This window comes from Micromesistius poutassou (genome assembly GCF_964030765.1).
Source record: "Micromesistius poutassou genome assembly, chromosome: 4".
In the NCBI taxonomy this organism is placed as follows: Eukaryota; Metazoa; Chordata; class Actinopteri; order Gadiformes; family Gadidae; genus Micromesistius; species Micromesistius poutassou.
The window spans coordinates 17,448,559-17,460,856 of record NC_140274.1 but is presented as its reverse complement, the minus strand read 5'-3'; the positions used below and the strand labels follow the sequence as shown (position 1 = coordinate 17,460,856).

General features: G+C 47.3%; 1 protein-coding gene across 1 annotated transcript in view; it reads left to right on the top strand.

Moving 5' to 3' along the window:
• Window positions 1-12,298, top strand: part of nbeab (neurobeachin b) — a gene marked incomplete at both ends in the record, with an annotated part of 188,805 nt that overhangs the window by 147,975 nt on the left and 28,532 nt on the right. The window contains 3 exons of the mRNA XM_084466381.1: window positions 5,400-5,618; window positions 7,389-7,508; window positions 11,856-12,008. Coding sequence (XP_084322507.1) covers window positions 5,400-5,618; window positions 7,389-7,508; window positions 11,856-12,008 — 492 coding nt within the window. The remainder of the gene's footprint in view (window positions 1-5,399; window positions 5,619-7,388; window positions 7,509-11,855; window positions 12,009-12,298) is intronic.

Here is a 12,298-nt window from a genome sequence, read left to right as displayed (position 1 = left end):
TTGCCTCCCTCTCCCTTATCACTAAAACACATTTTACCTTCTGTCTGACAGCCTGCATCTTCATAGTATGAAAATTATTTTCTTCTTGTTATTTTTAAACCAGAGAAACATCCAGTTGTGTTAACAGCTCGAATACACTCCGTTTCCATCACTCAAACACTTAAACACACAAATACGATTCTTTAGGATACGTAGTGGAATCCTTAATTTTGTCATAATTCCAACTGTTTTCTTTAATTGGGATGCAATTCCTTTCAGAGCCAAGTGAACAAACGAGAAATAAATCACGCAGCACTTTAGGTTTTCAGCCCATCTGTCTTCCAACTGCCATATTCCAGGTGTCACATAGGTATTCTATTGTAACCGGTTCACATCTGCTCTAATTAGAGTCTAAGCAACCCAGGCAGTGTAGACGACCAGCAACCTTGTGAGTCACACAGCTGCGACACGACTTACTATGAAACATAGTGTATGTGTAATACATGGTACATACCGTATGATTTACTATCAAAAAGATGCCAAGTAAGCTTTAACATACAAGTTAAAGTTGTATATGTACATATGTACTTTCATCTTGAATTGTATGTGTATATAATGTATATATTGTGTATATGTGTATATATTGTACACACATATGTATTGTATTGTTCCAGTAACGTTAACCTTGTTGCAGTGCACAACCTGACAAGGTGCACAATTAAATCCTTTAATTATTAATAAGTCACCGAGCCGTGCTTCCTGACGGTTGAACTTGGCTCATTCCTCCACAACATCGATCAAATCCCCACAAGTTCACACAAGTCGTCCCGCGAACCAGCAGCTCACATAGGGGTCAGGCTAATGAAGCGGGTATGGGCGTTCGACTCCCAATCGAAAGGCACTGGGTTTGATCCAAAATGTCTGCAGCCCAGGACAAGATGTCCTCACCCGCTACCTGCTGCTCAATGACCTGAATGGATCCTGAATTCCCAAGTCGCTTTGGATTGCATTTCCTATTTCATGTCATTTTCAAAGCGATTTTAATCCAAAGTAAATTCCGATGCATGTCATTAGGAAGCAGGTTGGGGTTAGGGGTCATTCTGCTCGTGATTGAACCCAGTACCTTTGACTGGGAGATAAACACACTTGCCACTGAACTCTCCTGTTTCCTCAAGTGTGAGACTGAATGACAAGTCTGTGCGTCATTTCAGGTGACCGCTCACTGACGCACAACCTGTTGGGCTGCGAAGGCCGCCAATGCAACTTCCTCCGAGCTCGCCGGGCATTCACTCAGCTGTAAGAAATGCAGCCTAACACAACGGCCTTGCCCAAGGGCCTGAGGCAGTGTGCATAGTTTGATGTCAGGTACACTCATGCGAAGGAGTGTAGTATGGGTTTCTAATGATTATCGGCAGTCTGAGTGACAGCGCGTTGATGGGAACAGGAAGCTAATCATCCTGATGGCGATGAAACGGCGTGGAGGAAACCGGGAATTTCACCGTGAGCTAGGTTATGACCGGCGTGGCACTGGATAAACGTCTCCGAGGGAGCGTAACCGCAAACACTGATTGACGGGAAGGTTATTTCTCATGCCGAACAATCAAACTGTCATCTGTTGTACAGCCAAACTAATTGCTCCTGATCGTACACCCAGTTCTTTACTCATTCACTAAGTTGGGGTGAGTTGGTTTAGTGTGTGACCTCTGAGGCAGTGGGAGTGCTCTTTATTCACTACGGAGTCACTTTGCGTACATGCCATTCAAGGGGGGGGTGGGGGCGTCATGTGCAGCTATTTTTTATAAAACAAATAATGGTGTGCAACTCTGTTTAATGGATCATTGACGTTGTGTTGCAGGAATTGGACCAGTTGAGAATGCTAAACCCGGACCAATGGTGCAAAAACATTTCTGAGTTGATTGATATTGGAGACTCGAGAACACACAAATGAAGCATTACTTTCTTTAATTAGAAATTAGAGTGTGATGGTTCCCCTTCAAGTAGCAGGTTACACTGTTAACCTTGCCGATCGTACCAAATAACTCTCAGCTGGGAAATGAACATCCCCTGGCCACTATCCTGACCCCTGACTTTAGTTTAGTGTATTATCTTATTCTGGTTCAACATTCATAGCTTCCCTTAGCTGGTAATACAATCAGTCACTCAATCAGTTTCACCGCAACTTTTCACACACCCCTGCAATAAGAAATATACATAACAAATACAAGTCCTAGATTACAATATTCAACAAAGAAAGACAAGATAATGCACATTAATAAAACATGAATGCATACAGTGTGCAATCATTCAAGTCAAGAGTGTTCAAATGTTTCTCAGGACTAAGTGTCGCACAAAAGTAAAACAGCGACAGCTCAGAACCTTAAAGAGATGCATGGTGGGTAATATAGATGGAGGCTGACTGCTATAAGGACGCTACGTTCTCTGGTGTGTGTGTGTGTGTGGGGGGGGTGGTGGGGGGGTTGTGTGAGGGCTGTTTGGGAGCTGATCTGCCTGCTTGTGACTGCGAGGAACCATGATTAGATTAGACTGAAGCTGGAAGATGCTCTGTCTCTGAAGAGACCTGCAGAAAAACACACAGACAAGCACTACTGAGAGAGAGGGAGAGCAAGAGAGAGGGAGATGGGGAGAGATAGAGGGAAAGGAGGGCATACTGTGCAACATACTGTAATGTAATTTCCTTTAGAAATATAAAATGCAACGTGCATCTCCCCTGGAAGTAACAAACCAAATGAGAGAATCCTCTCATCCCCTCTTTCTCTCTCTATCTCTCTCTCCCTCCCTACATGTCTCCCTCCTTAACCATATCCCTCTCTGCCTCTCCCTCCTCCTCCTTCTTTACCAATCCTTCTGGTTCTCCCCCTCTCCCTCCCTCTCTATCTATCTCTGTGGTTCTCTCCATCTCCCTCCCCCCTGCGGTGCCTCCACACCATGGGGGCTACTGCATGGCTGCCTTGGGCCTGCTGGGCTGATCCTAATTAGAAGTGATGGTGGAAACTAAGTTTGATCACAGTTTGCTGTGCTGTTTGTGCAGATTTCGGCGGGTCAGGTGTTTTGTGGAGGAGCGCCTCGGAGCTGTCTCGGCTTGTTGCCTCTGTTGTTTAGCCGAGTGTGAACGCCAGCCGCTGCTTATTGTCCTCTTTGTGGAGGAGAATAAGCACACTTTGTTTGGCTTTAGTACTACACAGAGAAGGGGGTTCAAAGGAAGGAGCCGTTGTTTGTTTTGAATGTAATTACTCTAATTGTTAGGATAAAAAATACTTAACTGTGTATTCCAATGGGTTTAGAACCAGGAGAGAACCCTGGATAAACATTCAAATAGTGGAATTCAGCCCAATCTACACTGGATGTGTGTTTTTCTTTAAGCATTTAGCTTAATATCATGAAACATATTCCAATGGCGGGCGCGAGCAACTGTTCAGTGGCTTTAACTAAAGGTGTGTCCGATGACATTTCTAAATAGTAATCGTAATAGTAGCTAAAAATGCGATTTAATAATTACGTCGGTTTGAATCGTTCTTCGGGCTCCATTCTCGTGGCGTCCTGCGCGGGACGCGACGCCGCCGTGACTCTCTCACCGCCATCTCGGCGTGCGCAGCGCCGGTCGTACCCCCGCCGCCGCGAGATACGCGGCGGTCCGCTAAGCGTAGACGGGCCACAGCTGACAATTATCACCTCGTAAATCCACGTGGACCCCAATAAACATCTCCTCCACGCCCTCCCTCCTGTCACTGACACGGGCCGACTGGCGTTTCGAAAACGGCAGCCCCAGATATTCATCTATAAACGAGTAGAAAGGAACAACACCGCAGCAGCCGGAAATGAAATAGACGTTTAGTTTAAGGGTTAACGAGTCACGGAGAAAACCTGGTTAGAATAAAAACCCTGTAACCGTAAAATGTAAAAAATGCTAAATATAATCAAATATAAGAAGCATTACATAAAACCCCTAAAACCTAATAACGTCAGACAGAAACGACAGCCTACTGATTTGATGGTTTTGTTTTGGTGGGTTGTCGTGACTCCCGCGGTGAATGTAAAGATGTGAGTCTGTCATTGATTATGTTACCACCCCTCCCGCCACGACGCCCCGGGCAACTATAATATCGACAGTTCAGGCCCTCCTCGCACCGGGGAGAGCTGATTGAAACGGCAGAGAAAGCAATTTATTCAGCCTTAAACGTTTGGTAATTGCAGCGATTCTGTTGCCTGTGGAACGTTAAAATGAAACAGCCGACCAGAGGTCAGGGGTCGCGGTGTTGCCAGTCGGTCGTGAATGTTGGTGGTTAACTAATAACATGAAGCCCACACCTGCTGCCAAAACCAGGCCTAGTTTGAGGTCGTCAAGGCGACTTTTTCAATAAAAAAAGAACGCTTTTCATTTGGTTGAATGTCATCCCACGCTGGGTTGTAATTCACTTTTGATGAAAAAAGTGAATTTGTGCTTGTGACTTTCCCATTTTGGCGAAGGAAGATCTAAACTCCTCACCCTTCTGCTAACCGTCCACAGTTTTCAGTGGGTGGGTCGTGTTCTGTCTCTTGTGACAGTAAATAACCAGGCTAAGCTGAGCGTGTGATTGGGTAGGCCCACCGCTGTGTGTTGGCCGACCCCGAAGGTGACGGAAGCTCCGGTAGTAGAAGGTTGACTACTGTGTGTGTGTGTGTGTTGTGTGTTGTGTGTGTGTGTCTGTGTGCGTCTGTGTGTCTGTCTGTGCGTATGTGTGCATTTGTGTCTGTGTTTGTGTGTGTTTGGGGTCTGGGTGTGTGGGGTGTAAACCAGGTCAGTCGGGGTTAATCCAGGAGGATTAACTCAGAACATTTAGCAGGAGACGCTGTTCTCTCTCTGGTCCTCCTCCTCCTCACCCCCACCCTTCCTCAACTCCCCCCCCCACCCCCCCCCCCACCCCCCACCCATAAATCCTGAGACACAGTGACGGAAAGACAGGAACTTTTAGTCGCAGGGGTACAGGAGCAGAACATTGGGGCAGGGACAGACAGATTACCCAGGGTGCTTTGCCCTGATCTCTGTGCCCTAATGGAGTCCCCTTAGAGGGCCCCTGGTTTAGCACAAGGTGACGGTGATTAGCCATGACAAGCTTCAAAGTCTGCCCGTTTGTGGCATCACAAACCCAGATGAATGATGGAACGGGTTTATTAAGCTAGCCTTGTGCGCCTCTCTCATGGACTGCTTACTCCAGTTACTCTTCCTGATAAGTTTTCACTACTATCTATCTCTGGTTTGACCATGAAAGGTACAATTTCGAACCGCTGAAACAAGTACAACACAACCGCTAACTTCTATGTTAATGCTACACTGCGTAGGACTTCTATAGATTAAAGCATCTGTAGAGGGGCTCAATGTTGTGAAACACGTCCTCTCATATCTTGCGCGTTTCCTCTCTCAGCCCGTAGGAGCCCTGAACCCGAAGCGGGCCGCGTTCTACGCCGAATGCTACGGCGCCTGGGAGGACCACCAGGAGCCAGCCAGTCACTACCGGCACCACTACTCCTCCTCCACATCCGTCCAGCGCTGGCTCCTCCGCCTCGTGAGTAACAACGGCATGAGCGTCGTCGCCGTCACTACCGTCGCCGTGACTACCATCGCTTCCATCACCATGTCCAGCGTAACTATCATCACTATGTCTACCATGAACAGGACTACTATAACTACCGTGACCGTGACTATCATTACCATGACCACCATGACCATGCTGCCAACGTCACTATTCCAAAGTAACTCTGTCTGATACAGGCTGCATGTTGATATAATGACATCATACTAATCTGTTTATCCATCTATTTATCGATAAGTCATTAATTCATTCTTAGGACATATCTTTATTATCTTTTATAGCGTTTTAGTCCTTGTTCTTGTTCTAGAGTTAGATTTATTGACTTCCAAAAAAGTCTATATTGAAGCAGAATTAAATGCAGTCTGTGGTATAAATAATTAAACCGTTCATGTTGGGTTCATATACGGAAATGTGACGTGTCTCAGAGCCCCGCCCCAAATCTGGTCGTTAGGCGATCGTTTGGTTTAGCCTGAGAGATGACAGTCAGCCGGAGAGAGTACAGATCCACAGCACCTCTGAGTTCTCCGGTCCGCTGGAGCCTGATTGACAGCTGTCAAACACCGTATTGGTACTCCTGTATCACCCGCCAGAGGGACACACAGGAAGAAGTCATATGACGCCTCAATCGAACCATCGCGGGACCAACAGGAAGAGACCTGACACACCAGTCACCTGACATATGAGTCTTTATTTATTTAAGGAAAGGCCCATTGAGATTAGATGATTCATCTGTTTTCCAAGAGCATCCTTACCACGATAGGAGGCAGCAGTTCTGAAATGGGCGGTTAGTGGTTGTTAGGCGATTGTAGCGCTGCATTGTGCTACAGACACACCATATTAAGCCATATGCATAAAATGAACAACTGTCACAACCATTAGCCGTCAATGGTTTATTACCTTTTGGTGGGTTACATCGTTTGATTGATTCCTGGAGCCATGCATTGTAATGACTTCTGAATAACTTGATCATCATTCAATATAATTTGTGGTTGAAGACATGTAACCAATCTGATGAGTATACTTTAGATGTGAAGGGTTGATTAAAGATTGTTACTTTCAAGAGAAGAGTTCAGTGTAACAAGGCTCATTTCAACATTGGAGGGGAAGCAGTGTATCATGGGAATAATCACCCATCCCCTACAAAAAAAAAGTTTTCTCTGTATAGTTGAACCTTTCCAATCAGACAGCCAGACCAAACCAGACCCCCGTGTCACATTCTAAAGTCAGTTTATTATTTTTAAGAAGGGGGGGAGGCAGAGAGGGCGGGAGGGAGGGCAGGAGGGAGATTTCCCCGATGGGAGTTGATTGGCTGTTGTTTCTTTAATTCCTTTCTTCCCTCTAGTGAGTGATTGATCCGTCACAGCCCTCGGTGTGTCCACAACCACATCCCCGCTAACACAAATACCAGCCAATTAAAGAGCTGGCTGGCTGAGTGCAAGGGAACACTAATTAATTTCCCCAGGCTTTGGTACAGTAAATGACTCTTCCCCACAAAGAGCCCTTTTGTCTGCCACATGAAACGCAAAATAAAAAAAATATCAGGACATAGAAACGGCAAGTCTGGTTTCTAATTTCCTGCCCGTGCATTTTAAATGAGGAGCAGGCAAATTATTAGAAAGAGGTCTGAGGGTGGGCCGCGAAATGAGCTGTAGCTCGAGTCTACATGTCTGGCTCTCTCTTTCTACCCTATCTCTCTATCTCTGTGTCCCTCTCTCTTCCCCTCTTTTTTCATTTCTCTCTCTCTCTCTCTCTCTCTCTCTCTCTCTCTCTCTCTCTCTCTCTCTCTCGATCGCTCTCTCTACCTCTCTCTACCTCCCTCAGGAGCCCTTCACCACTTTCCTCCTCAGTTCCAACCACAACCGGTTGGACCACCCCGACCGCACCTTCTCCTCTGTGGCCCGGTCCTGGAGGAACTGCCAGAGGGACACCTCAGACGTCCAGGTGAGACAGAGGGTTGCAGGACCCTCCTGGGTTGGATCCCCAATGTCCACAGTCTAAACCAGCTTAGGCACCCTTGAGCTAAGATGCCCTAACCCCTACCGACTTTGATAACATTCCTTCCAGTACTTACTAGACAACACGTGTTGCAATAAAGATAATTAATAATAATAATAATATATAATAATTTCTTCTCTTGATACGTTGATATTTTTGTTCCTGTTCAATTGGTTTGAAGAATATGATATTTGAATCCCGGCGGTTCATCGGGCTAGATGCCTCAGACATCCAGGTGAGGCGTGGTAAGAAATGAGGTGGTGGTCAGGTTGTTCGATCCCCAGCAGACGGTTCTGGGTTCGACCCCCTATGTCCACCGTCTACCAAAAATCCTAGAGCAAGGTGCCCCTACCTGCTCCTTAATGTCATGTGTCTGAATTCACTGTGAGTCACTTTGGATAAAAGCATCCGCTGAATTCTAAAGATCACACGGGACAAAGCTGTAAGCATGGACACATCCATCTACGTAGGGGAACACAAATCACAGAAATACGTTTTGGGATTAAATACTAATGCCAAGACTTGAGCATTATCTGCATTGGAACAAGAGTTGCCTAGTAACCGCTGGAAGGGGCTGTGGTTGGTAAATAAAACAGTGTATCCGAGTCATTATATATTAAAGATGTTGAGAAGAAGAAGCGTATCCACCCCCTGTACATGTTCACCCGCTCCCCGCTCTCTAAAGCAAGACGCAGACGTTGAAATATACGCGATGAATTATGAATGCACCGAGCAAACACGAGAGAGCAAAGAGCATCAGAACCCAGCAGGAGCACACAGCTCAGCTCCCAGCGCATCTTTAACACAAATCCCATGGAGAGACACAACACTTTTAAAAATAGAACAAGTATGTGTGCGTGTGTGTGTGTGTGTGTGTGTGTGTGTGTGTGCGTGGGATGTGTGTGTGTGTGTGTGTGTGTGTGTGATGTGTGTGTGTGTGTGTGTGTGTGTGCGCGCGTGGGATGTGTGTGCGTGCGTGCGTGGGTGTGTGTGTATTTGTTTGGTTTGAGTGTGCATTCTTTCTTATGTGAGAGCATCAGTGTGCATGCATGCATGCATGGGTGTGTGGTTGTGCGTGCGTGCGTGCGTGCGTGTATGTGTGTGTGTGTGCATGCGTGCATGTCTGAGTGAACGTGAACAAAGGGAGAGAGACAGAGCCCCCCCCTCCCTCTCGTGAGGGGAGCAGTCACCCTGGGCTGATTGTCCTCCATTTTGTTCCGTGTGCGCAGCGCGCAGCAGGCGAACACGCTGACCTCAAAGTGTCAACCGTCTCCCACACAGCCCTCACCCCTTGCCAGCCCTGCCCCAGGCAATTAATAAAGCATTAATGACAAAAGCTATTTAAAATGTAGTCTCTTATGTACGGACAGAGCTTTTCACTTGCCATGACTTTGGGGTGGGGTAGTGGTTGGGAAGAGTGGGGGGGGGGGGGGGGGGGGGTGAGAGTTGAATGTCTCGCTAGCCAGCCAAATAATCAATGGCACCATGTTAACACATCCACCGTGCCCCGGAACCGCATGTACGACCGCGTGTGTGCGCTTGTCTCGACTCGCCGTGGAAGGGCTGTGCGTCTGTGGCCGTGAAGGATGAGAGGGAGTTCTTCTGTTGCGGGACATAGTTTCGCTACTCTAGTGTCGCGAGTGGCGTTTTATTATGTATTAGAGACAGATCCGTCGGTACGCAGGAGCTCGCCCTGTTACCCAGGATGCGGCAGTCGCAAGCGGTGTAGCCGGCTGTGAAATAGCATCGGTTAATAACAGTAAACTGATTATGTCCTGGAAATCTCTCCTTTTCCTTTTTATCGAAATCATCGATAAAATGGAGGGCATGTTTTGACTCTAACTAGAGTAACTAGTAGTTAGGGTAGTAGAGTAGGTTTTACCTTCTTGGTCTACCCTGATGCATGTTGTGCGTGTCTCCGTGGTGGGAGGGTGGTGAGGTTCCTGATTAGGAAGTATCTTGTCTGCGTGCGAGAGCACTTGCTTTACTGACACTTGACTCCTGAAGCGTAACCACCACGACATCCGGGGGCCCATGCCAGGGGCCCTGATTGGGATGACCTTTTGCAAAGAGCAAGTCAAATGGGGCCCCACCACCCCTGACCCCTGGCCCCTTCTTGTTCCTCACCCACATGCACCCCCTTACCCCATTACTCACTCACTCTTCTAACCCTCCTCACCCCCATCTACTCACTCCAATAACCCTCAGTGTTCTATTGCACTTTTTGTACTATTTTGTAGGTTCTGTTATCCACCCCACTCACCCTCTCACACCAGCTCTTCGCTCACACCCTCATCCTCTCACTCTTACTTTGAATGTTATTTTACGCTTTATATTTGATTGATTTAGTACTATGTATTAGTTATTATATTATTAATTATTTATAGTTACAGTATATTATAACCCAACCTCTCATAACTCCCTCACCCACTCACCCCCTAACCCCTTCACTCCCTCAGCCCCTCCCCCCACTACAAAACATGTCTGCTCTGACCCACCCTTCATTAGTGTGAACTAATTCCTGCTGCTGAGTTCTGCCAGTGTGTGCAGTGTGGGAAAGTGTGCATTGTGTGGTGATTCACACACACACGCACACACACACACACACGCACACACAGACACATACTGTTGAAATTCCTCTACACACAATCACAAACACACCGCACACACCTTCATAGCGTGAGTCATGGTGACACGCGGTATAGGAGGCTATGCTAGCGTGATTGACTTGTTAGCTTATTAGCATCCTGTTAATACATGAATTCAGGCTAGGCTAGGCTAGCGTGATTGACTTGTTAGCCTATTAGCATGCAGTTTCAGAATGAAGGGAGGCTAGGCTAGAGTGATTGACTCGATAGCCTTAGCATGCTGCTAGAGGATGAATGGAGGCTATGCTAGTGTGATTGACTTGTTAGCCTATTAGCATGCTGTTAGAGGATGAATGGTCGCCGGGGGAGCCCTGAGAGGCAGAGCTGGCAGCTTTAATGGCTGCCCCGTGAGTTACTGCAGGAAACACCCAGAAATACACACACATGGGAGAAGTGTGTATGGGTGTGTGCTAGTGCTTGCATGTGTGTGTGTGTGTGTGTGTGTGTGTGTGTGTGTTTATGTGTGTGTCTGTGTGTGCATGGGCATAAGGGCAAGAGGGAGTGAGATGTAAAGAGAGAAAGTGTGACAAAGAGAGAGAGAGAGCGAGAGAGAGAGAGAGAATAACAGTGAGAGAAGATGTGACCGATAGCAGAGGACCCCTCCCCCCCCCGATCCCTGATTGATAGCAAGCCTGTGGTTTATACATCCTCCAAGTGCCATTAAAACACACTAAGTATTGAACTGCATTTATTTATACTTCATAAAACTCACCTCAATCTAGCGAGAGGAGAGAGGAGGACAGAGCAGGACAGAGCGAAGAGGAGAGATGAGAGGGAAGAGGAGGAGAGGAGATGGGAGAGAGCAGAGAGAGAGGACAGAGAGAGGAGAGGAGAGGAGATGAGAGGAAAAGAGGAGAGAGGATAGAGGAAGGGAGAGCGGTGGACAGAGGAGGACACAGGTAAGAGGGAAAGGGAGGAGGATCAGAGACTTTATTTGATCCCTGGGTGATAGAAGGCTTTTTTGTTGCCTAACCATAATCACACTGCATTAATTACCTTACTGAACCCACCCCCCCCCCCCCCACACACACACACACACACACACACACACACACACACACACACACACACACACACACACACACACACACACACACACACACACACACACACACACACACACACACACACACACACACACACACACACAACACACACACACTCACACAAATGCACATCCACACCAGCCTGGTCCACGCGGGCTAACACCTATCACCTCCTCCTACCACCTCCTCCCAGTGGGCTGGCTGGTGTGTTTGGGTCTCTTCCCCCCTGATGTCTCACCTCCTCCAGGGAGTCAACAAACCCTCTCTTGTTTTTACTCTCAATTTCCTCTGGCTCTCCCATGCCTGTTTGTATTGGGAAACCAATGTGGAGCCATCACTCAGCAGTATAAACCCACACCTGTGTGTCTGTCTGACTGGCTGTCCATACTATCTATCTTTCGGTCTATCTATCTGTCCATTTATCTACCTATCTATCTCTGTCTGTCTGTCTGTCTGTCTGTCTGTCTGCCTGTCTGCCTCTCTATTGATCGATCACTATGTCTATCCATCTATCTCGCAAACAATATCTCCCTGTCAGTTTTTGTTATCTTTCCATAGCTATCTGACCTTATATTTAACTATTCCCTCTCTCTCTCCAGGAGTTGATTCCAGAGTTCTTCTACCTTCCTGAGATGTTTGTGAGCAGTAGTGGCCGCCCGTTGGGCATGATGGAGGGGGTCGCCGGGGTCAGTGACGTGGAGCTGCCCCCTTGGGCCAAGACACCGGAGGACTTTGTCAGGATCAACAGGATGGTGAGGAAACAACCAGCGACAAAACTGCCAATTTGCGACCAAACCGAAACACCACATTGGGTTCAAATCTACGGAGCCGCCGAAGTGACATGAAGGGAAAAAAAAAAACATGTACTGGCGAAAAAACTGACTATAATTTTGCGAGATCTTGACATTGATTTGCGAGATCTTGACTTTATTTTGCGAGATCTTGAGTTTGATTTGCGAGATCTTGGACTCCAGCCTCTGCAGACCCTGAGCAGCACATTGCTGGCCAGCAATGTGCTGCTCAGGGTCCGGAGAGGCTGGAG